The 25,467-nt window shown below is 53.6% G+C and overlaps 1 protein-coding gene across 4 annotated transcripts; it reads right to left on the reverse strand.

Moving 5' to 3' along the window:
• Positions 1–209: 209 nt before the first annotated feature.
• Positions 210–25,467, reverse strand: MELTF (melanotransferrin). 4 transcript variants are annotated; one of them, XM_081065265.1, is made up of 16 exons: positions 23,840–23,988; positions 21,872–22,026; positions 20,557–20,656; positions 18,248–18,430; positions 16,060–16,216; positions 14,842–14,909; positions 11,419–11,606; positions 10,556–10,736; positions 9,712–9,863; positions 8,165–8,261; positions 7,606–7,800; positions 6,539–6,695; positions 6,384–6,451; positions 4,377–4,564; positions 2,871–3,069; positions 210–2,388 (listed from the first exon to the last, which is right to left on the reverse strand). In XM_081065265.1, exons 1-16 carry the CDS (start codon positions 23,886–23,888, stop codon positions 2,306–2,308), a joined length of 2,220 nt encoding a protein of 739 aa, XP_080921391.1. In that variant the 5' UTR covers positions 23,889–23,988; the 3' UTR covers positions 210–2,305. The 4 variants fall into 4 exon arrangements, 3 of the variants coding, with proteins under 3 accessions (XP_080921391.1, XP_080921390.1, XP_080921392.1); XM_081065264.1 differs by lacking the exon at positions 23,840–23,988 and adding an exon at positions 25,335–25,467 and having other exon boundaries at positions 2,168–2,388; XR_013994380.1 differs by lacking the exons at positions 4,377–4,564; positions 6,384–6,451; positions 23,840–23,988 and adding an exon at positions 25,335–25,467 and having other exon boundaries at positions 2,265–2,388.

The following is a 25,467-nucleotide window of genomic DNA, read 5'->3' on the forward strand; positions in this document are numbered from 1 at the left end:
TCCAGATTGGAAAGGACAGTTGGGGCCTGCCTGTCTGAAGGCCCAGACTGTCCCGGACTCTGGGTCTCAGGGAACAGGGTTCTGAGTGGACGCTGCCATGCTGAGTGGGCAGGGGAGTGGCGTGGGGTAGGTCATCCTCTGACCACCTAAGAGGACCAAACCAATCAGCAGGAGAAAGTTTCAAGAATCAGAGTTCAAGCTTCAGCAGGTGCAGGGTTGTTTGGCTTTATTGAAAAAAACAAACCAACATCTTTTATGAGCACTAACACAGCGGTGGCCCCCTGCTGTCGCTTGACAATCAAACGTCACACAGCACTCACACAGGTCACACCCTTGGTGGTTCACAGTGCAGGTGTCACACACCTGGGAGGAACCCTGCCTCGCAGGGTCACACAGAAATACACCTCTCACTGCACACATCTCCCTTCACACAAATCAAACAATCATCAGGTCAGAGAAGAATCGCTTGCTCCCCGCAGTGCAGGGGGTAGCAGAGGCTGGTGTTTTCTGGCCCCTCGCAGCAGGGTGCGGGCTTGCCCAAGTATGGTGACCGAAACCCTTCAGGATGTGTGACTATGGCCAGGATGCTGCCAGGGCCTCCTCTGCTGCTGAGAGATGGAAAGGATCCTTCCGAACGCCCACAGGTGGGGGCGCAGCACTGGGAACCCAGCTTGTCATCAGCGTCCCTGAGGCCCCCCCCCCCCCCCCCCCCCCCCCCCCCCCCCCCCCCCCGCAGACTGCGATGCAAATAGCTCTAGGCCCACGCAGCTCCCAGTCGGCTGACGAGAGTGGCTTGCTCTTGTTACTTCTTTCTCGTTTTACTCTTTTCTGGGAGCAAAATTCAGAGTGAAAGCTGGCAGTTCTGGAAACTTTTTCTGGCTCCTCAGACAATCGTGGCAGTAATGGAGTAGAGAGAGGATCCTCTCTAGGCACTTTCTGCTGACTCTCCTATGTACGGGACAGGAAGGAGGGACCCTTCTTCTGGAGTGAGTGGCCCTTGGGCCCACTTGATATAGGGCTGGGTGAAGAGACCCCCTGCTCACAGGAGCTGGAGCTGCTCTCAGTACCTAACCCGTGTCTGGGGCTCCTCTGACAAAGAGAATGGCATCTCCCCGTTCCCAGCTCTGCAGAAGGCCCAGAGGGCTGGGCCACCTCCTGCTCTACGTCCTGAAGCCCTTTGGTCTGGAGGCAACTACTGCTGCTGCCAGATGTACAGGAGTGGCTGTGGAGTGGTGGGTGTCACACGGGGGGCAGGAGAAGAGAATAATCTGAGACGCAGCCTCAGAGGAGGAAATGGAGGAGGGGACTCCTGCCGACGGGGCTTCACCCCAGGACAGAGCCTGGTGCAGCTGAATTCACTGAAAGGCAGGGCTTGTCCAGTTCTGAGGCCTGCCCTCCTTACAACAGACAGGATTTTAGACCCCTAACACTGCACCAAGCCCCACACCTAGTAAAAATTCTTACTAAGCATTTTCTTTGCCTGAGGACCCCTTAAGAATTTCAGCCTTGGACTCCCTGCCCTTGCCAGCTCAGCTCAATCAGGGGTGCAGTGGCCTGGGCCAAATCAGCCGCAGAAGACAAGGGCAAGGGCCGTGCCCAGCAGCTTCTCCTCCTTGGAGGGCCTGGCTGGAGCCTCATCTGGTGGATGCCTCCCTTGACAGACAGACGCAGTGTCCTCAGGAGGGAGCTGGACGGGAGAGCCTGGAGGACAGACGGAGCAGGGCTGGTGGGAGGTGCAGTGTCCATTCTCTGGAGGGGGAAAGGGGACCTACAGCGGAGGGGCCGGTAGGCCTCGTCATCTCACCAGGCTCTTTTGAGTGGCTCCAGCAGAGAAGGCCATGCGGGAAGCCCAGGCTCAGCCTGTTTCCTTGGTAACTGGCCTTTTCCAAAACCAAGCCTGGTGAGGCCCCATGTGGTGGGAGCCTGCAGATTCGCAGGGAAGCGGTGGCAGCCTGTGGGTGGGCCGTGACTGGGAGGCTGGCCAGCACGCCTCAGGTAGCAGGGCGACAGGTGGTGCCTGGGAGGCAGAGGCTGGGTTCCAACAGGAGAGACCTGCTCACGTCCAACTTGAAGTCAGGGGGCTTTTCTTTAACATTCATCTTTATCCCACTTTGAAGCAATCACAGAAACTTCAATGTTGAGATCACAGTTCTGAGGAGCTCCATGGTTTCTCACGTGTCCTCTCCCATCACATGTTTCTCTCTGGACAGTGTTAGCTGGGTTTACTGAGGAGAACAGCCTTATTTATAGAGATTTTCGAGTGGGTGTCCATTCCAAGGGAGGGTGAGGCTTGCCCGGAGCTGCTTCAGAGGGAGGGCTGGAGGAGGAGGGCCGTGAGGGCCAGCGGGAGCGGGAGCAGGAGCAGGGAGGCCCCGGAGGCTGTGACCACTGAGGGACGAAACACAGGCAGTAAGTCACCTAGGCTGGCACTCACAGGCAGAACTTGCTGGAATTAGTTTCTGTGCACGAAATTCACCCCGCTCCCTCTTTCTACCCTGCTACAATTTTTCATTCCCTTGGTTTCTTTACATATTCATTTCTTTCAAAATTATACTACGTGTATGTTTATGCAGTTGCCTCATCCTTTCTGGAAGATTATTTTTAGCACTTATATTCGTTATCCAGGTCTGTCTGGGTTACACAGCCAGTGTTTCTGCTGTAACTGCAGCCTTTCTGTTCAGACCCTCCCAAGACACTTCACCTCGATCATTTGTAACGACCCGGAGTACCCATCAGTTCACTCAAGGTTCACTCAAGGTGAAAAGCTCGGATGCAAGGGAATGTGGCAGGGTGCTCGCTCTTTCTGGTTGGAGTGTGAACTGGCCCGTCCAGGGCTCCCACAGCTGCCTGCCCAGCAGGCGGGGCCCTACCTGTGCCCGAGCACTGCTGAGACAGCATGCCTTCCAGAGCCGCCACGTAATCGAGGCCTAGCCAGTCGCGGTACGTGGTTTTGTCCCCCACAGGTACTGCCCGGATCGTGGCGTCTTTGAAAAGCAGGTCTTGGCCATGATAGTCAGAAGAGTCGAACATTTTGAAGCCATTCTTATTGTGGTCATCTCCAAACAGGTCCTGGAAGAACCACAAGCAGACATGCTTTTCATCCCGGCTCACAAATTGTCACGCAGGGGCCACCTGCTAGTCATTGCTTTACATACGATATGATGAACCAAAAAGCAGGGAATGTCAGGGTGCCAAGACTCCGATTTGAAATCCTAAGTTTGACAACTCATTGACCTCTGTCGTCAAAGGGGATTTGGAGAAAGATATGCTTAAGCTACCATAATAAGGAGTAAAGCGACTGTCAGCCTTTTGGGGGTACTTAAGAATCCATTTGAGGCTCTGATGAAAGCTATCAGCCTTCTCCCTAGAAAAACGCACATTCACACAGGGTCCTTCTCCCATGTCACGTCACAGGGTCTAGGGAGAAGGGGGGCGGAGGGGACACTGGGTGGGTTAGCAACTCCATTGTCAGACAGCCTGGGTTCGAATTCTACACGCATTTTGAAAGTGCAGCCAGCAGCATTTGCTGATGGATTGGATGTCGAGCATGAGAGGAAGACTGGAGTCCAAGACAAGTCCTGAGGAAATGGAAAGCTGAAGTCACTCCTCACTGAGGAGGCCTCAGGGAAGGAGAGCACCGGAACTTGGACTAGTTCAGTGTGAGATGCCGGTTAGAAAAACCAGCTGAAATGTCAGGCTGTTAAAGATGCAAGTTTGAGACGTGGGTGGATGGCAGCAGGGCTGAAGATGTACACTTAGGAGCCATCAGTATGTAGATGGCATTTAAGGACGTGGGACTGGATGAGATCCATAGGGGGGTAGGTACGGCGGAGAGGAGGGTTTAGGGATGAACCTGGGGCACTGCAGCGGTGGTAGGCTGGGGAAATGAGGAGAAACCATCAGAGGAGCCTGGGAGGAGGGGCTGAGAAAAATGGGTCTCTGTCCCCTTGCCCAGAGCAGTTTCCGGGCCCTGGTGGAGGCTGGTCTATAATAGTCTCCATCCTTAAGAGAGATCAGAAGAAGGCTCCAGAGCAGAGAGAATCTTTGAAGGAGTTTGCTGTAAAGGGCAGTGGGATTATAACTACAAGAGGATGTGAGACCAAGAGAGGTTGTTTTTTTCGTTTGTTTGTTTTTTTTATAGATGGTAGAAATAACAGCATGAGAATGGTCCAGCTGAGAAGGGAAAATTAATAATGCAGGAGACAGAGGGGAGAGTGGTTGGAGGGATGTCCTTGGCTAAGTGAAAAAAATAATAGAATTTTGCCCCAGGCAGTTGCAGTTTCTCTGAGGTCTGCTCCAGGTAGACGGAGGGGTCCTGGGGGCTTGGCTCACCTCTATTGCCCATCCCTGGATGCTATAGTCCTGCCCTGGCTCACCTGGGCCTTGTCCAGCAGTCCAAACACAGTGAAGATGTTGGTGTCTGGCCGGACCATGACGGCATGAGATGGTATCTGTGCCAGGTTGCAGGCTGCGAACTGGGACACCTCGGCCCGAGCCCCGTTGGGACACAGCAGCTCATAGTCCTCTGACCTGAGCTCAGCAGCCCAGGGCTCAGAATTGTGGCCTGAGGGGTGTAGCAGATGGACAGGGAGGAATAGAGTGAGGCTGCTCTCCTTCTGAATCCCCAAAGCCTTGACTGGGGAGACAGGACAATGTCTGGCCAGCTCCCCAGCGCTCTCCATTCTCCCATTGCTCTGCTCTGTTACCAGGATGAGACAGCCCAGCTGGGCTCACGGTGCTGGCAGGAGCTACTGTTCGTAGGGACTGGGGAGGACCTACTACGTGACAGGCATTTTACAAGCACTGCTGCATCCTCACAACAGCAACGCAAGGCAGGTATGATCACCCCCATTTTACAGGTGAAGAAACCGAGGCTCTGAATCACTTCCAGGCAAAGAACCCCATCTGAGTATTACAGGTCTCAGGCCTGAGAGCGGGTTGAGTGACCTCCTCCCCTAATGGCCGATCTTCTCAGACTGGAAAGGGTATAACACTATGTGCGGACCAGTAAGAGGCAGTTCCAGGGCCGTGGCTTGCAAACAATCTCATTCAGTCGGTCTAGAGTGGGGCTCAGGAACCTGCATTTAAAGCAGCTTCCCAGTGATTCTGGAGAGGGTGGTTGATCCAAGGGCTTCCTGAGAAACACTACCCTTGGGAGTCATTGTTTTTGTGTCTCATCTATTCAGTTAGCATCCACCTTCTTCCCATTTCCAGAAGGAACTCCAGGTGGGCCCATGAGTAGAGATTAAAATAAAGGAATAAGCAGCCCTGGAAAATGAGTCTCATTGCAAGGCCTCCCCAGCCACCGAGGGCACTGGGACCTGGCAGCGCTCACAGGCTCCTGCAGGAGCACTCAGCTTCCTGCTCCTGGGGGATGATCCCCAGTGTTCTTTGTGGGACGTTGGCAGGGGAGAGGAACCGGCAACAGGGCCTGGAGCCCTCCCCAGCTCAGTGGCAGCCTCGGTGACCTTCATAGGCAGGTGGGATCTGAGTTTTGAAATACTGATTTTTCCCCCCTGTACGTCTTGCTACCCCTTCACCAATCTCTACTTCTCCTTGGGGCCACATTATACCTTTTTGCACTGCGTTTCTGGGCAGGGATGTGTGAGGACAGAGTGGAGAAGACCGTGCCTCCAGTGTTTGGGTTTCAAAGCCAGGGGGTAGGCAGGTTATACAGAAAATACAAACGATAGGTGTTGGAGGGAAACAGGCTCCAGTCTTCAGAAGGGTCTTCATCTGTCAGATTCCCTGACAAATGGAGAATGGAGGGGGAGGCGGGTGAAGCATACTAAAAGGCCCTGCACCCCCAACACGACCCCAGGTGTGGGGTAGGGGGTCCTGGAGCACAGAGTTCCTGAGCTGTTTTTCCCAAGTGAAGTCCAGGAATGTGACTCGAGAGAAGAACCACCCACATGACGTGAGTGAATGAGGCTGTGTCCTGTTTCTCGTGGCCTAGGGGCTGCAGAGTGATTTCCCTGCATGTGGCATTGACCTACCAGGACCAAAGACCTAAACTGATGATCCTGTGGAGAAAGGCCCCTGCTACCCTCACCTACACACCTTGGTACCACATAAATGCCCCACAAGGGATGTCTCCACATTGATTGAGCTTGAGTTTCCACCATTTCGATGGAATGGGGATTTGGACTCCAGACCAGTAAAGGCTGTGTGTGTCCTGCACACCTGGACGTCTGGCCAGAGGTCAGTTCTTACCATGAGGCTCTTGGGGCCCCAGGGACCCCCAAGTGGCAGAGCCTTGTGGACTCAGTCTTTCCCACTGCGGCGTGGCCCCCAATCCTGGCAACATCTGGTGCCTGGATCGGATTGGGGAATAGCCCCTCGCCAGAATCCGGCCCGCCCTGGCCCGAGTCCCCCCTGCGTACCATCCGTGTTGTCAAAGACGGTCGTGTGCTTGACGAAGGCGAGGTCCCCTGCATTCTCAGCCAGGCACCTGCCACACAAGAGGCCAAGGCAGCGCTGGCTGGAGGGTCCCAGGCTCTGTGCCCGGCCCCAGGCCCACCCGCCGGCCCCGCAGTACCTGAAGGCACCGCTGTAGCCGAAGTACCTCTCCTGGCTGTTGCCCACGCACTGGTTGCGGCCTTGCTCATCCCCCACGCACAGCGCACACAGCGAGGACGGGTAGTGCTTGGGGTTGTTCACGGGCGCGCAGCTGGCGCTGAAAAACTCGCTCACCGCTGGGGCGGAGGGGGAGGGCTGTGCTGAGCGGCGGGGTGGGGGCTGCTTCCCCTCGGCTCCACCCGCCCTGCCTGGCCCCGGGCTCAAGGCCACCTACTTGCTCCACTGCCCACCCAGTTCAGTGGCACGCCTCCTCCTGGGAGAACTGCACGTATGAGGGGGTACAGAGGTTGTGTAGACACAGAAAGCCCATGGACAACCTCTGGTAAGGGGTCACCTAACCTGCCCTTGAACTCCCTCAGGGATGGGGACCTCACTACCTCATAAGCTCTTTTGTTCCAGTCAAAGCACCTGTCCAGTTGTCTGGGAGTTGGGAGCAGCCAATCTGAACACCCTCTGTGTGCTGGCGTAGGTGGTTAGAAAAAATGCGTTTTGTTTCCTGAGGTGCCAGGCAGGACAGAGGTGTCCGTGCCGACAGCCCAGGATCTTGCCAGCTTCCTCCTGCCTCCCTTTCACCATGAATGTGCATGATTTCACACAAGGGAGGGCCCATGGATGGCATATGGTGGGTGCTTGGTAAAAGTGTCTTCTTCAGCACTTACGCAGACGGCTGGCCACTTTCCATGTCCTCCCACGGCCCGGGGCTGCTGGGGGATGGGGACAGCCCATGCCTGGGTGGTGATACAGCAGGTCCAGAGCCTGTGCTCCCCACACCCACTGGAACCACTTCCACGCTGGGTGAGTAAGTGGGGAGGGGCACCATGGCACCACAGGACCACCAGATAGATACTCTGACTCTCAAGGTGTGGCCAAGAGTATTTCCCAGCCTTCCCCAAAGCAAGGATCACATCAAGGAGGAAAAGGAAAACTCCCGGGCTGCCTTCTCTGGGCTACTGCTGTGAGGGGTCTCCAAACCCAGCCAACCCCAAGGAAGAGTTTCTGAGTTTGTGTTCCCTCGGAGGGTGGCACCTGTGAGGACGTCGCAGTCCTTGGGCTGGATGAAGCCCCTCTGCACGAGGGCACCCACAGGGATGTCCCAGCCAGCGGGGCTGCCGAAGGCCGAGTGGCAGGAGCGCTTGCCCTGCAGCTCATCCAAGGTGAAGGCATAGGAGCTGTTCCGCTTCACCAGGGCTACCACGAAGTACGAGTTGCTCCTATCCTCCGCTGGGGGAAGGAGACAGCAGTGAGGTCCACCAGCAGGGCTAGGACCAGGGCACATCCCAGGGGTCCCATCTTCCCTCACCCTTCCCCTCCTGCTATTTTCCACCACTGAGCTGTGGTCCTGCCCCTTCCTGTCTGTATGTGGCCTGCAAAGCCCAAAGTGCTTACTCTCTGACCCTTTACAGAAAGTTTGCTGACTCCTGCCAGACTTTCGATGTCTGGATGGAAAAACTCAGGCCTGGGCCAGGACAGGCTCTCCTGTGACAGCCTGCAGCCAGCCCAGGGACGGAGGAACTGAGGGAGAGCTGGAGCTTTTGAGAACGGCCGAGGGGGCCATGTGTATATATACACTGCCCCCTGCACTCACCGGCGTAGTGCTCTCCCGCCGCTGGGACCAGCCCATATGTCTTCCCTGCCATGTAAATATCCTCGCCCCTCAGAGTCACAGCGTCAATTTGCCCAGCCTGCAGGGGGGGCAGAAAGAGCCAGGTTAGGGTGGGCTCCAGGATGGTTCTGGGTGTCGGGATCTGATGGAGGTACCAGTGCTGGGTCTCTCGGGGACTCTGGCCTCAGGCTCCTTTCCCCTGATAATGCCATCCTGCCCCATTGGCTCCTTCCTGTCCTTGTGAAGATGTACAGGCAAGAGGGCCACCTGGAGGTCCCGAGGCCTGAAACCCACTACCACCAGCACTCCCATGCATGGTGCCCGTTTCATTCTTCAGAAAATGTTTTCTGAGGGTCTCCTGTTGCCAGGAGACGGTCTCCTGGTGCTGAGTGCCTCCTGAGCAGAACCTAGGATGGTCTCCGCCCTCATGTTTGGTATGGGGTCTCCCCATGGATTGCCAGTCCTCAGAGGCCTGGGACACTGTACTGTACCCCCAGTACCTTGCCAAAAGCTGGCACATAGCATGCATGCAAGACATATTTGTTGAATATGTGTGCAAATGGATGAAAGAGCGGGTTCTTAAAAGGAAGCAGTCTCACGGCCTGTGGAGGAGGTTCTAGAGCTGAGTGATAAAGCTGAGGCAGAGTGGACACTCTTCAGAGGCTGTGGCTCTTGGCACCACCATCAAAAGAGCTCCTTAACCATCAGGCCCCACTTACTTGCCCCTGAAAAACAGGAGGGGAGGAGTCCCGGAACCAGGGCCTCCCAGGACACCTGTGGCCCCAGTAGGACCTCATTCCTGACTGTAGAGCCCAGGGCTGACTCTGAGTCCTGGCCTCCATCTCTAGTCAGAGAAGCACCAGAGAGCTAAATGGGCTTCTGAGACGAGGACAAGTGCTTTTAACTGCAGGTGGCAGGCATATTAATGGATGCCAAATCAATTTAATGGGCCATGACATACTTAAAAACAACAACAAAACTCGATAGAACAGAAAATTCAGCGTGCATTACACTTACTAAGGGGAAGTACATAACTCTGTATAAAGAAGTTTCTTACATAATTATATCTGAAAGATAAGCTTTTGTGTATTAGACTGTGATTGATGTAAACTGTATTTCTGACTGAGGTTTGCTGTCAAAATGTTTAACAATGATCTAAGCCCACCGCTACGAGTATTATGCACAAGGGGAAACTGAGACGCAGAAAGGGGAAGGGGCTCGCCTAAGCCCACGGGTCGGCTGGTGCCAAGCTGCGTCAGCCTCGTGCTCCTTCTGCTGCTGGCCACTCACTCAGGGAGTAGTCCCTGGGCACCCCTCTGCCCTGTTCCCTAGGGTGGGGTGGCTGGTCCCTGTGGGTCCTTCCTCTTCCCCTCTCTCTGTGGAATTGTCACAAGACACCTTCTCCTCCCCAGGCTGCCTGTATCCTCCACACCAGGTGGGGTAGGGGAAGGGTGGTAGTAAGGACCATCCTAGGCACTGCCACCGCCCGCCCACCTGGCTCGTTCTGCCCCTCCAGGCACGGTCCCCACCTGGATCCGTTCCATGCAGTGCTGGGGGGACTCGGCTGACACACACTGGATCTCTGGCTTGAGTCTCTGCCGGCTGAAGGCCACTGCCATGTCCCCACACTTCTGGATCTCGGGAGTGGACAGCACACACCAGTGCAGGTAGTGGGGCAGCCCTGCGTGAGTGTGAACACATGGTCACCGCAATGCACCTGCTTTAGGGACGGCCCTGAGCACAGCCTGTGGGGCGGGAGCTGTGGGAGCTGGGACCTCAGTAGAAAGAGCATGGAGTCAGACTCAAGGGAAACTCTGGCTCTTTTCCTCCTTAGTTATAAAGGGGTAAGTTATTTAACAATCTGGTGCTACGTCCTCACATAGAAAGGGGATAACTGTATCTCTTTCTTGGGGCTGTTAGGAGGCATGAGGCAAATGCTGGTGCCATGTATCTAACTCAGCGTCCCCCTACTTTCCTGGCTGTAGGTGGAGGACACCTGGGGATGGGGGCCGGAGGCAGAAAGCCCGTTTGTAGGTGACTGCAGTGGTCCAGGCCAAGAGACAATGCCTGAGCCAGGGCTGTGGCCATGGGGTGGAGAGAAGGAGGAGTGAGACATTGTGGAGGGAATGACAGGACTTGATGACTTCCGTGTGCTGGGGTGAGGAGACCCTTCCCAAGACAGACCCTGGAGAGGCGGGGCTTCCAGGGAACAGTAGGCCATTGGACTCCAGAGATGCTTCCTCCTCAAACCAACAGATCGAAGCTAAGGGGGCAAACCTCCCGGGGTGGGTGTCTTCCCCCAGCCACCTAACCAGAACTCCCTGCCATTCTTGCAGTGAGGTTAGGCTGGAGACGGTGGGAGAAGAGACTTACGGTTGGGGTCACAGAGGAGACCCTTCATAGCATGCAGGTACTCAGGGCCCAGCCATGCCTCATAGGTCTGTGTAGCAATGGGCACCAGCTCGGATGTGGCATCTTTGAATAGCAGGTTCTTCTGACCATAGGCCTCAGAGCTGAACATCTGGAAGCTACTGTCCTCGTGGCTGAACAGACGCTGTGTGTCAAGGGGTCGGGGCAGGGCCTGGTGAGGTGCTGCTGGGGCCACATCCTTTCCTCCCCCTTCAGCCATCACCTCCTTCTTCCTGGGCTCTCAGGCCAGGCACACATTCTGAGGACCAGGTGACACACCACCTGCACCACCTCCCCCTTCGTCTGTGCTCCCTCAGTGCATTCTGCCTTGTCACACTCAGCTGACTGGACACATGAGGATAAGCAATGGGGCAAAGCTAAAGCTGGGTACCCAGCACTCAGACACTCGCTGCTCTTGTAAGCAGTGGTTTCAGCAAAATGTTATTCACCATATTTAAGTCATGGTGTATTTTCACGTTGATTGGTTTCATCATTTTGTTTATTCGCTCATATGTTTTGGTTTTCATTTTAAGAGCTACGAGTACCAGGAACTTTCTCTGAGAGTGTGAGTCCCCTGGTCTGGCCAATGCTCCTCGCTGCCAGCTAGCACAGTCGGTCCCTCCTTACACTGACCTGACCTGAGGCTGGACACCACAGAGGCCTGGGTCCCCAGTGGGGGTCTGTCCCAGCAGAGATTCTCTGGGTCCTGTCCGTCCTAGTCTGGCTAGCCCAGCCCCACGATGGCTCTAGCTCTGAGCTCTCACTCTGGTGAGAGATACGAAAGACCAGCACCATTCCAGAAGCTGCGTGGGGCGCCCTGAACTCACCTGGCCTTCGTTGAGCAGCCGGAAGATGAGGGCCCCATCTGTGTCAGCCCGCACCACCACGGCGTGAGCAGGCACCCGAGCCAGGTGGCATTGCCTCCATTCGGTGATGTCAGCCCGGCTGCCATTGCGGCACAGCAGTTCGAAGTCCTGTGACAGCAGTGTCTGTCCCCAAGAGGGCAGCGTTTTTCCTGGGAAGATGGGAAGCCTGTGGTGAGCCAAATTCTGTCAGGAGGAAGTACTTGGGGAGGGCTCATGAGAGGGAGCCTGGGGAGAGGCCAGGGTGTCATGGGCCACAGACCCCTGGTGACAAGAAACTCTTCCAGGAGGTGAGAACCAGAACTTCACCAGGAGGTGAGAACCAGAACTTCACCAGGAGGTGAGAACCAGAACTTCACCAGGAGGTGAGAACCAGAACTTCACCAGGAGGTGAGAGCCAGAACTCAGAATGAAGAGGAGGTTGGTGGCTGCATGCTACAAGACCAGGTGTCTCAATAGACTGTGTTTATTTTCTTAAATTTTTTACCTTTCACCAATTCTACTAATAAAATGGATATGAGGTACACAACACATATAAACAGAACTGTTTATTAAAGATAAAAAGAGTAAGAGAATAAGAGAAGCTTAGAGTGAGAGAGAGAAATGTACCAGGAGTTCATTGCTTCCATCAGGTACTAAATTGGCAGTGGGCAGGGGCCATGGTGGAAACAAACCTTGACAGAATCCACCCAGATCTGTGTCCAGAGAGACAAGGGTAACTCCCCAGAGCTTCGCCCACATATTAATACAATATTAATCCAGCTATTAATATTTTGATATATTTCCTCCAAGTCCTTTTTTCTATTTTAGTTTTAATCATTTTTAATATGGTTCATAGCATACTTGATAGGCAATCTTCATTTATCATTTTAAAGTATTTCCTCACATTATTGGAAACTTTCCATAAAGCTCATTTAGAATAGAAAACAAGATTTATTTGAAAGAGTGAATACTGGCACCAAATGGGAGTATTAAGAAGACTAATTTTAAAATGAGGAGGATAAGCCTGTACTAGGAAATAGGAGGGGAAAAGGTAATTTGTGGGTTCTTGAAAACTCTGCTCACTCCAAAGCTATTTAAAAACAAATCCGAAAACCAAGAGAGTAATAGTTTAGAAAACTCCAGAAAGGTCATTTTTAATGAATGCATGATCATTTATAGCACTCTGAACAATTACTCAGTGTCATTCTCTCCCCACTCCCCAACTTTCTCTATTTTTAAACTGCTGCAAAATCCACCTGTGTGGGATCATTTGGCCTTCCCATGAGACAAATGTATCACTTAGGTATTTCGATCTGCCATTCCTGTTTTCCATTGGTCAGGGACAATTAAAGCCATGTTACTTCGCTGCTTTAGACGTTTATGACAATTTCACTTTTTTCTCTTATCAATCTCTTTTCATGAGGATACTCTAAAAAATTACTTCCTTAGATTTCCTGAGATTACCATACAACATTTAAAAGAGCCGATTTTAACCCAAAACATCCGTATTCTTTTCTCCACCTTCCAAATTCTCATTTGCTTGACTGACTCATCTTGGGGCCCAAGTCCCTGCTGCCGGTTTTCATAGGATTGTCCTGCTCTGGAGACCGTCCTTTGTGCATTCTCCTTTTTTAGACATCTTTGTTTCTCTTTCTCAAATCTGGCTCATGTTGTTTGCATTCATGAATGTAAGACTACATCATGGAACTTCTGATTTAAAAGGCGAAGATTAACAAAAAAGATGATGATTTTAGAAAGTGGACAATGATCAGACTATTTGGAACAGCCAAAACTATAGAGACAACCGTCTGGTTGGTGGTTGCCTGGGTGGGGTGGGGGTGGGGTTGACTAGAAGGAACTTCTGGGGTGAACGGCCTGTCACAGTCACTATCTTGATTATGGTGGTGGTTATATAGCCGTATGTTTTTCACAAAACTCATAGAACTATACTTGAAAAAGACTGTATGTTGCTGGGTGTAAAGTATACAACAATTAAAAAAAATAAAAGATCATTAGGCAAATCCAAATTAGGTGGCAGTCTATAAAATAAGTGGCACGACTCTTCAAACATGTCAGTATCACACAGACACACACACTCACACACACTCACACACACACACACACACACACACAGATTGAGAAACTGTTTAAAGTTAAAGGAAACTGATGAAACCTCACAACTAAATACCATGTGTGATCTTACATTAGGCCATGGCCTTAAAAAAAATTGCTGCAAAAGACAGAATTGGGACAATTAGTGAATCTGGAATATGGACTGTAGATTAGATAATACTATTGTGTGAATGTTACATTTCCTTAATTTGGTAACTGTGCTATGACTAAGTCCACCTCTCCTAATTCTTAGGAGATACATACTGATGTATTCAAGGGGTATGATGCAGACAAATGTACTCTCAAATAGTTCAGAAAGAACACATACATTTAGAAAGAATGATAAATCAATGTGGCAAATGCTAAGTTGGAATCTGGGTAAAGAATAAATAGGAGTTCTTTGAATTATTCTTGCAACTTTTCTAAAGCTCAGTTATTTCAAAATTAACAGCAATTTACATGACAATGATGTCATGGACCAACACATAACACTGACCCACCTTTAAAAAGACCTCGTCCAGGGAGAGCTTCTTCAGGTAAAGGGAGAAAAATGCCAGGAAAGGAGGTAGATGAGAGCTAGTGCAGAGGTTGCAAACTTTTTTTCAAAAGCAGAACCCAATATTCAATTGGAAACAAAACTCAATACTGTATACAAATCAGGGCAGGTCAGAGCTGCTTACTGGACCCCTTGCCGGAAGAGCAGTTTTAATATATGGAAGGAACATGAGAACTATTTTTACAGAAAAAGAAACTAAGAGGTTGGATTCCAAGGCTGCTGCCTATGTGCTCTGAACTCAAGCAGACATTCCGCAATGACAGAGCAATCTCTCCGAAAGACTAGAGATTCCATTATAACCATCCCTGCCATTAAAGTTAAGCCCACGGCAAATTAAATACAGATTGTCTTTACAAGAGTTAAAAACAACCTGCCCTTATTCTTCTTGCATCTTACTGAAGTTAATGATAATCTTACCACTGTTCTTCGACCCTCCTTCCCCTCCATGCCAGTGAATTTTTCATGGAAACAGAAAACACACCTAAACCCTGGCCTGGGGGAGAAGTGGTCTTCCTTCCATTAGCCATCAGAGGCCGCCACTCGCTACGGGGTGGCCTTTGTTTTTTTACTCTCTGCTAAATAAACTTACTTTTACTTTAAACACTAGATCGGTTCACGTTTGAATTCTTTCCTGTGGGAAGCCAAGAGCCCTCTTTTATTTTCCTGCAGCAGTTTGAAGCCCCCTGCTGGGCCCCAGCCTTCCTTTGGTGCCAAGGCCAGTCCCTCTCGCCGCTCACCGTCAGTGTTCTCCAGTACCGTGCTGTGCTTTATGAAGGCCACGTCCCCTGCCCCTTCTGCCAGGCACCTGTGGATGAGAAGCCTGTGAGCCTGGGAGGAGCGGAGCCCTGAGCTCCCTGACCCCTGCCCGTCCTCCCCCCCTGGAGGCAGGCCTGGCCTGTGGGGTGTTCGTGGTGGGCCTGGGCTTCACAAGCACGCAGCCCCAGGTTCCAGCCTCCTGTTTGTGGGCTGCGTGGCTTTGTCAAGTTGTGCATCATCTGTGAAGTGGGGACGGTAAAGTGGTTCTTAGGGAGAGATTCCTTAGAATCTGTGTAGAGTATGTGCTGCTGGGGCCTGAAAGGAGCAGGAGCTCCTATGGCAGCCTTAGTGCTCAGGGGTGTTTGGAGATGACTCTGTCCTGAGGAAGGGATTGGAACAGATCTTCTCATGCCGTACCAAAGCCCTGAGCGGAAGGGGCCAGGACTGTATGTGTCCTCTACATGTCACTGCCCAGCGAGGGAGGCAGGTTGGGGCCTACTGGGCAGAGGGACTTCCTCCTAGGTCCCCACAGCCAGCAGATAAGCAGGGATTGGACTAGGGCGATAACACCAGGAGAGGCAGGGTGGGCAACAGTCTCTGGCCTGGAAAACTGAGGACTGTTTTTCTCTCTGTGCCAAAATGGCATTTACCCAGCTCACACCCTGGAGCGAGGGCATCAGCCGGCTCCCTGCTTCCAGGTGGAAACACTGAGGCCAGGGTGGTCAGAGGGACTTGGCAGGATTCCGTTCCAGCCCCCACAGGGCAGGTTTCCTCATTTGTGGACAGAGAGAAGTGCACCACAGCTGTGAGTCTCTCTCTGGATCCATGCGGGCTCTTATAAAGTACCAGGAACCAAAGGGTCCCTGCCACACTTCCCCACCCCCACCACTCTCCCTGTTGCTTTGAGACACCAGAATAGGGACACGGGAGTGGCAAAAGGCTGTTTTGCCATTTTCTTCTCTCTGAAGCCAAACATGTTGACTTATGAGTAAACCCAGTCTGGCGTATTCTGGTTTGATGTTTTTAAACCAACTGGGCACATGAACTATATAAAGGGCACTTTGATGAGATGCCACGGACATTGCCACTCCCCCAGGGCTCTCTCTGCCGAGGTGGTGTTTTCCCCCAGCTCGCGTGGCCTCAAAGCCTCTCCCCTGACTCAGCTCACCTTACGCCAGCCCCGCCCAGACCCCTCTCACCGGAAGGCCCCGCTGTAGTCGTAGTATCTCTCCAGGGGGCTCTTGTCACACACACCCTCCCCAGCAGAGTCGCCCCGGCAGAGGCGACAGAGGGACTCGGAGTAACTGGTCTCTCCTGCCCCGGGGACGCAGCTGCCCCCAAAATAGTCGCTGACAGCTGTGGAAAGGAGGCAGAGGGAGGTCAGTCAGCCTCAGGGCATCAGACTCCCTGTCCTGTCCCCTAGGGAGGCTTCAGGTCACTCATGCCGATTGGACGGCTGGACTCCCCAGGGACGTAGCTGGACCCTTCAGGCTTCAGTCTGAGCAAAACTGGGGAATTGGATCTGATCAGTGATTTCCTAACTGGGGCCACAAAAGTGGCATCGTGGAGTGACTGTTGTTATTCAAAAATGGCTCAGGGAAATAAAACATTTACCCCGAAATGGTCACATAGGCCAACTATCAACTAGATACTGTTCTCATTGAGGGTTTCATTTCAAAATCAGTATGGGTAATCAATACAAGCAGGTAAAGAAATAAATTATTACTTAATGAGTATAATTAACTTGATACACAACACTTCTCAAAACACAGGGAGGGGAGGGACACAGAGGAGAGGGAGGCGTCCTGTGTGAAGAGGTTGGTTCTGCATGGTTTCCGGGCCCAGGTCCACCCTCTTGGCAAATATTTACCCCGTGCCGAGGGAGCCACAGTGCCACACAGTGTGAGCACGATGCCAGCTCTCACCGAGCCAGTCACGTCATGCTCATCATCCAGCTAGATCAAGCTCTTCCCGGCAGAGTTCCCTTTCTTGGTCTTCTGTTTGCATTCTCCCAGGGGGGAAGATATTTAATAAATGTGCCGAGAGACTGATAAACCACCCAAACCTGGCCACCATCTGAGAGGACATGGCTTCCAGGCTCTTGTGGGTTGTGCTGGTTTACACAGTGGTTGGGATGGTATGGAGGCAGTGTATACGTGTGTCCGTGTGTGTGTACACGTGTGTACATGCATGCATGTGTGTGCACAACAGTGAGGTGCCCACCGAGAGGTATGGAAGTTGAGCTCATAATAGCTACGGCTCCCTGCGCTAAGCACGTACCCTGTGCCACGCATTGTGCAAAAACGGTGTGTGAATTCTCTCACTGCTCCCAACCTCACAGCACTGTAGTTAATTTTCCCACTTTACCGAAGTTCAAGGAGGTAGAGAGTCACCTCTCTGAGGGCAGGTCATGTTGAGCCCGGGTTTAACTCTACATCTATATGACAGCAAAGTCAGGGCTTTCAAAGACTATTGTTTCTCCTGCTGCTCTCCCAGCCCACACCCAGCCCCAGAAGCACTGGTCATCTGTGGAACAAACCGGGAGGCAGCACACTTGTGGAAAAGGAATTTGGGGACACCCCAAATTCTACTGGGAAGGTGGTGTGATCCTAAGAGAGCAGTTTGAGAATATGTGTGTCATGTATCAGGGGCCACCTCATTGCTGAATTGGAGAGACTGACAGAACTGGGTGGCCAGCAGGTGACCAGGAAAAAAGCTCAAAGCATGAGAAGCAGGGCTTCTGCCCAAGCCGCCAGAATGAGGGGCCTTAGCCAGGACCCTCAGGGCTTTGCCTCAGCCCTCACTCATTTTATTCTTAGGCGTCCCCTTTGGATAACTCTCAACTCCCTTCCACCAGCATCCATCTGTCTGCATGAGAGCCCTGTTCTCACTACAGATGAATTAATCGGGAGCAGTGAGTCTCTGATTCTCCACCTGTGAGCGTTCTGGGTACAAGTCAGCAGCTTGTTTGGGTTGTGAAATTTCTGACCCTGTGAAGTTGAGGACACGTTTCTGGAAATGGTGGCCTCCACCAGGTGCTCTTTGGCGATTCGCCATGTCCCAACATGGGCTGGGCCCTGTGCTTGGCTGTGCTGTGGCACACCGTGATGAGTGAGCGAGAGTCCAGTGCTCTGGAGGGGCCATCAAGCAGAAACTAAAATGGTGGTCACACCAGGCTGGCCAGAGCGAAAGACAGGAGGGAGGGATACCACTGACTAGGTGTCCGGGAAGCCCCTGGGAAAGGCAGGACTGTGCTGTTCCTTAAGGTGAAGAAGAAGGTGGGCCTGGAGGGAGGCTATCCCGTTGCAGGTAGAGCAGAAGCAGAGGTAAGGAGAGGGGAACCCAGAGCGCCTTCAGGAGATACCCCTGCCTGCCCGAAGCCCTCACCTTGGAACACATCGCAGCCCATCACCGAGAGGCGGCCGCTCTCCACCAGGTAGCCCACAGGTACATTCCAGCCCACGGTCCTGTTGATGCCTGTGTGGCAGGACCTCACGCCTTTCAGGGTGTTGATGGTCACATTGGAGCTTCTCTTGACCACAGCTACGGCGTAATAGGAGGTACCAACCTCTAGAAGGAAGAGAGTAGAGGAGTGAGGGCAGTAAAGGAGAAGTCATGCAAGAGACAGGCGCCTTTCCTAGGAAGGCTGTGGGAGAAGGGGGTGTGTGTGCAGTGTTCTAGTCACTGAGCGAGCAGGTGAGCGCAAGCCATCTGTCTTATCACAGATCCCACCCTTCTCCAACCTCATGGGGTAGATATTATCGTGAGATATTAATTCATTAGTTAATTTCCCTCTTTTTCTTCCCAAGTCAGCTGTCACTTAGCTGGATCTACATTTGTGCATGTTAGGGGAGCTCTGCAGCTGGACCAAAGCAGAAGTGGACCGCAAGTTTTATTTTCCAAAAGTAAAGGCTCTTGGGAGAACTTAGAAGGATTGAGGGAATGGTATCATGGTTGTGGGAGGAAGAGTAGTTGGAAGGAGCAGGGGAAGCAGGGCAGGGGCTTCCCCCACATTAGGAAATGTGATTTCCTAGGGCTGAGGGGAAAGGGAAGAGAGAGAGAGAATGAGAAAGAGAGAACTAACTAACAAGGTGGTTCCACATTATTCAAGACCCTAGATGGGGTGGATGTGGGTGGGCGGGAGTTACAGGCTTGCTAAAGATTCCCCTGGGCCAAATGGGGCCCAGAAGGGGCTATTCAACAACACAGGGATGACTCAGCTATGGGGACTGATGACTAGAGGACATCCCATCGCACACACACACATGCACACGGATGACAGCTCTGTGGTGGTAGGTGCCCACGATCAGAATACAGTTGAGTTCTAGAAAATAGTGTCAGTGTTATTTTTTTCACACCTGAGTCTGGCCCCTGCCAACCTCAGCATCTTTGGTCGGTCCCACCCTCTGACTCGCCCACCGTGTCTTTCCTTTTGGTTCCTTGATCACACCAAGCTCTTTCCCACCTGGGACACTCGTCTGGGCTCAACTTGAATGTCACCTCCCAGAGAAGCCTTCCTGTCTGCTCTATTTCAATAGGTCCCCTCACACCCGCTATTTTCTCTCTAATGATATTCACTTTCTTCACAGCACCCACCATATTTGTAAGTACATTTGTGTGTGTGTTTATTTGTTTATTATCTGACTCCTGCTCTTTCAGGGCAGAAACTGACTTTCACTTACTCTCCATGCTCAATAAATGTGTTGAATTAATGAAAGAGGAAGAGCTATGGTTGAGGTCCCCGAGGCAGAAATGTTTCTGGTCATTGAGTGGAAAGGCTGACTGGTTTGCAGAGCTGGGCTGCATTCTATGTTATCCGACAGTCATTGATTCAACAAGCAACCAAGGAAGACCGTGTGCCGGGTCCCCAAGATGAGACTCTGCGGTGGTGATGACAAAGAAAACAAGACAGAAGGGGACCTTAGCAGAGGGAGTGAATACTCTGGGAAGCAGGAAAGAGAAGGGTGGGAAGGCTCCTTGGAGGTGACAACTGGGCTGTGACAGAGACTAGGTCTTGGACAAGAGGAGGTGCTGAGAGAGGTACCAAGGGCAGGCTGGGCCCAAAGCATGTCTGATATGAGGTGCATGGACAGGGTCAAAGCAACTCACATTTCTGACAACATACCGTGTGTAACGGGGCTCATTTAGTCTGTGTGACAGGGCAGGGATCACCATCCCCGTCAAGGAAACGGAGGTTGTCCAAGGTCACAGAAGGGCACAGGAAGGGGCAGAATGAGACTCATTCTTGTTCTGTCTGGCTCTGCAGCTCCAGGTCACCACTGCTTGCCTGGCCCCATCCCTACTCCTGCTGCTTCTGACAGTGTCAGTCAAGCGTGAGCAAGCTGGGCATTACTGATGCTTCATTCACCCCAGACAATCACACTCAGCGCTGCGCCAGGCACAGGGCGGCCCCTCAGGAAGAGCTTGGGGGAAAAGCTAAGGGACTGCTGGGCTCCCCATGAGGAAGAACAGATGTTGGTTAGCTCTGTCTCTGACAGCCCTGCTCTTGGGGCAGGGAGCACCAAAAGAGATTTAGGGGGCCTCTGAAGGTTTGTGTGGCCAGGACTCCAGGACTGCTCTGGGGACAAGGCTCCGGACGAGCTCCGGGGCTGCAGGGTTGGGCCAGGCTCAGATAGCACACACTGCTGAGTGACTTCCTCTCTCCTCCCACCCCTCCTCCCCCTGGGCCTTCTGACCTTGATCATACACTTCACCCACCACGGGCTTCAGGCTGTGCTCCTTCCCCGCCTCATAAATGGCTCCTCCATCCAGAGTGATGGCGTCAGCCTCCTGGGCCTGTTGGGAACATGTGAGTCAGCCCCCTCCATTTACCTCCCCCTAGCCCGCCCCTCTCTGGGCCCACTCAAGGAGGAGTTCAGGGACACCCACCAGTCTGCCTAGGGCCGCTGGAAAAGCCCCAGAGGTCCACACTTGTCCTCTTGTCCGGCCCAGGCGCCCTGTTCTGGCTTAGCCTTCCAGGCCCCTCCCCCACCAGCCTAGGGGTTTCCCACTTTACCAGGCCCAAGGGGACAGCTTTCCTAGACCAAGGGCTTACCTTGTTTTGCTAGTTATGTTATTTGAAAAATATTATTAATTTTATAGGACTTGTAATATATGTACATAGTAAAAAAAATATCAGAGTTCAAAACGGTATGCAGTAAAAAGTGTCTCCCTCATCCTCTTGTTTCCTAGCCCCCTGCCTCCTGCAGACCTGTTTCTCAGCTTTTCTCTCTAAGATGCAGACTGAATCCCATACATACCCTCTTCAGTTTTTTTCCTTTTTATTTTAAAAAGACAAATGGCAGTATATTATCAGTGTGTTACGGGGTCCACAAATAGAATTATAGCTCCATCCTCATGGTGGAGCCCGACCCAAGCCTCTGGACCACCTGGGACCATGGTTAGATTAGGTCTTGGGAGCACATTAAAGGCTGAGCTAAAATGAAAACAAAGGTCCCCACTGTGCCCGCCCCTGTGGCTTCCCTCGTACCACGTCCTGCCACTAAAGTCCCACGTCTGAATATCATCAGTGCCAGGTTAGCAGGTCTCCTGCCACTCACAACTCTCCCCCGCCACACTCACCCACCCAGGACCTCTGGTCCCTAGTCCTCCTTCCTCAGAAACCGCACGAGCCCCATTCTGGAAAACTGTGGCAGAACGAGTAAGCACCATGGGCTACTGAGGAGTCTGCTGTCTGGGCTCCCTGTTGTGGGGTGGGTAGTGCCCCCGCTCTAGCAGGCGCTCTGTGGAGGGAAAACTCTGCATCTCAGACCCCTTTCTCCCTGGCGCCCATCTGAGCAAGGCCCCCTCTGAGGCCTCCCAGTGCGTCGCCTGGGCCTGGCCAGGAAACAAGCTGGCCCTTGTTGCCTGGGAAACTCAGGAGATCCTATCGCCCCACCTGGCAGGGGGGACCTCAGGGCCTTTCCTGGTGAATGGAGTTGTTGTAAGCTCCCTCCTGAGTCAGAGCCTTCTTGTCTGGCAGGCGGTGGGAGCGGAAGGGAGAGGACTCACTGTGATGAGCTGGATACAGTGGTCGGCTGAGGTGCCCTGGACGCACCGCAGGGAGGGCTGGAGCCCGGCTTCCTGGAAGGCCTTGCTCATGTCGCTGCATTTCTGCTGCTCCGGCTCTGAGATGGTGCACCACCGCACCTCCGTCCTGCTGAGCACTGGGGGCAGGGGACAGTGAGGCCCAGCTCCGCTGGCCAGCCCAAGCCCCCACTGTGGAGGGTGGCGTCAGCAGCTCTGTGTGACACAGTCCTCTGCCACAGCAGAGGCTTTCCCCTGGGAGGCACTGAGGCACAAAGAGGTGTCACAGACTAGAAGGGGTGGCTCACTGGCAGAGCTGTGCATGAAGCCATGCACGTCCCTGTGCCAAGGCAGGTGGGCGACGCAGAGCCCAGCGTTTAACAGAGGCAAGGGAGTGTCTCCCAGGCAGCAGCTTGGCTCCCTTACCCTCCCTGCCATCCTGGAGCACACACAGCGCAGGGGTGGGGGTGGGGGTGCAGGGATGGAAGGAGCGCAGGCTAGGGCATCCTGCTGGCTCTGTGACGAGGCAAGAACCTGCCCCTCTTTGGGCCTCTGTGTCCTCCAAGAGGGTGATGGAGTCAGTTCCTGGGCCTTCCTCATGAACTGAGCCATGAGACAGGGAAGTGGTTGTGGCTGCCCTCGAGGAGACGTACATCCTCTTGGAGCAACTGTGATTATGTCAGCTGCAAAGCCACCCTCAGGGGACACAGTGCCATGCCCCTGCCAAGGGGGGGCTGGGGAGTTAGCAGGCTGGCTTCAAGTTCCTAACCCCCAGCTGGCGACCTCAGGCAACTTATTTGACTTCTCTGAGACTGTTTCATCATCTGAGAAATCACATGAGGAAACCCACCGTCTGTGCTGTAAATAAACGCATGTTGAGAGCCAGCACACACAGGTTCTCAGTGGACTTGCGTTTAGGCCCCTCCTTCCCGTGGGGTCCCGTTGGGTCCCCTGATCTGACCAGGTCAGACTTCCAGAGAGCTCCCAGCCTGGGGACCTAGCAGAGTGGTGCCAGGGCTCCCTGGGGTTGATGGCTTTGCAGACCTGAGCCTGCCACTCACGCTTCCCAGCCAGGACTGCCAGGGAAGCCAAGGCTTTGGGCCCGGTTCCGTCCCCTGGGGACCAGATCGCGCTCCGGCAGCCTGCGCTTCCCACGCCCACCCCAGGGTCAAGCACGCCGGTTCGCACAGTCTCCCTTCCAGGACCCTCCGTCTCCCCAACTGCAGGCAGCACTGGGGAACGTGGAACTGCCCTCCCCTCGGCCCCGGACCCCCGGACTCCGAGACTGCACTCCGGTAGGCCAGGCAAGCGCAGAGCTCGGACCCGGGTGGCAGGACCATTTTTATGTATCGCTGAGGTCAGAGCGATGAAGTGAACCCGTCCTGTCAACGGGTTCCCCTCGCGATCCCTGCGAGCAGCTCCCCGAGGTCCCTCCCACCTCCCGCCTCACAGTCCCGGGCCTGACTCCCTTGGGAGGAGGGCGGTGCGGACCTAAGGACCCCGTCGGCGCCCCCGCCTCCCCCCTGCATCCTGCAGGGCGCCCTGGCAAGCTCCCCCGAGAAGACCTCTCGTGCCTCCCATCCCTCCTGATCTTCCGCCTCCCTCCCGCGGGGCTCCGAGGTAGAGCCGTTCTGGCCCCCAAACCCTCTGGCTTCCACGCCCATTAAGAGCCTTCACCCTCCCGACGTCCTCGGGACACTCCAAGGCTCTCCCATCCATGCCTCTGTTCGCGCCCTCCTTGGCGCGTCAGAAGGTCCGCTTTTTCAAGGCCAATCTCAATGCCGCTTCCTCCAAGAAGCCCTCCAGACATCCCAGTCTGCCCGGGTCCTCATCCGTGAAACACGGGTTCAGGGCACACTTCCCAGCCTCCGGGATCCTGCTCAATGGCTCACAGAGCTCCAGAACCTCCGCCCCGGCTCCTGCTCCCACTGCCCGGCGGCGGCGGGGCCTCACCAGTGCGCAGAGCCAGGAAGAGCCACAGAGCCACACTTGGGCCCCGCATGGCACGGTCTATATCTAGCTGGGGCCGGGTTGGGTTCCAGTTGTGTCTAGGTCTGGGTCCAAGTAGGTCAGCAGCAACAGGGGCTTTCTCTCTCCTTCCGCGCACTGGCTCGCAGCTACTTAAGTGAGGCGGAGGCGTGCCTTGGCGGTGTCCACGCCCTTAGGACGTTCCCGCCCACCCCAGACTGGACACCTGGGCTGACCGGACTAGCTTTGGCCTTTTCTCTGGCGCCCCTTGCTGGAGCCTCGGCTGGCTGAGGGCCGAGTCTAACGGCCGGCAGGGCTTTCTGGATCCCTGGCGCGCTCCTACCCTGGGCACCACACTCAGCTGTCCCTGAGGGTATGGTGTCTGTTCTCTGGGGCCTGATTCCCCTCAGCTCACAGGCTGTTCCGGGGCTCTCTCTCCTCAACAATCGCCTGGACAGCACGCATTCTCCCTTCTTCTCCTAGAAAGACCCCAACTATCATGTCTAGTTGGAGAGGGAAAAGCTCAGATTTGGAAGGAAGAAGAGGTCAGAGTCCAAGAGTCTGAGCTGGAAGGAAGCTCCAAGGCCATCAGATCCATTCACCAGCCTCTCTTCAAGCACACATTGCACCAAGGATTTGGGGAGAGAGATGAACCTTGTAGACAGGTCCTGGCTGGGGAGGACCTAGCAGTGGGGGATTTCACAGTCTAGACAACTGCCTCTCCTTATATTTGAAGAGGGGAAATGTCTCCCTAGGTTACACATTTAGTCAGTGACAAAGCTGGAACTAGAACCCAGGTCCTCAGTAGAGCCTGGCTCATTTTGTCATGCTTTGGAAGATGGAGAGAAGACCAACGACGAGGAGGAGGAAGCAGAAAAGGACAAAGAAGGAGATGAGAAGAGGAAAAGAATGAATAAGGTAAGGGAGGAAAGGATGGCTTGTCTATTTTTCTAAGCCAGTGGTTCCCAAAATGTGGTCCCCAGACCAGCAGCAGCACAACCTGGTAACTTGTCAGGCCCACCTCTGACCCACTGAATCCAAACCTCTGGGAGTAGGGTCAACAAGCTATGTTTTTGATTCTGGTGCACAGCAGTTTGAGAAACACTGTTCTATGGAGACCAGAACTGCAGTTCTCCATGTGTGTTGCGGATGTAGAGAATGGACTGCAGAAATTGTTACTGTCATCTGCTTCCATTTATGGCTTCATCTTTTGTCATCATCCCCTCATGAGTACCCAGGACTGAGATCTGCCCTATCTTGGGTAGAGGACGCATGTAGTAAGAACACTGAGCGAGAGAGAAGGGACCCCTGGGTCTGAATTTGTCAATCCTTGAGACTCCTCTGCTCCCCTGGGAAGGGAGCCCTGGCTCCTCGCATTGGCCCGTGAAGCTGCTACTTCTTACGCCTGGAGATCATCAGAGGAAGTTACAGGGATTGGGCTTCAGGGTCCCTGAGCTCTACTTTCTTATCACTTACTCACTGTGTGACCTCGGCGAAGTTCCTTTTCCTCTCTGGGCTTCAGTTTCCTCATCTGTAAAAGGTAGGTCATGATGGCTCTGATGTGCCATTCTTCTTCTGCTAACAGCTGTCTGCTCTGGAGAATCGGAGGTGGA

The sequence above is a fragment of the Rhinolophus hipposideros genome, assembly GCF_964194185.1.
Source record: "Rhinolophus hipposideros genome assembly, chromosome: 2".
Taxonomy (NCBI): domain Eukaryota; kingdom Metazoa; phylum Chordata; class Mammalia; order Chiroptera; family Rhinolophidae; genus Rhinolophus; species Rhinolophus hipposideros.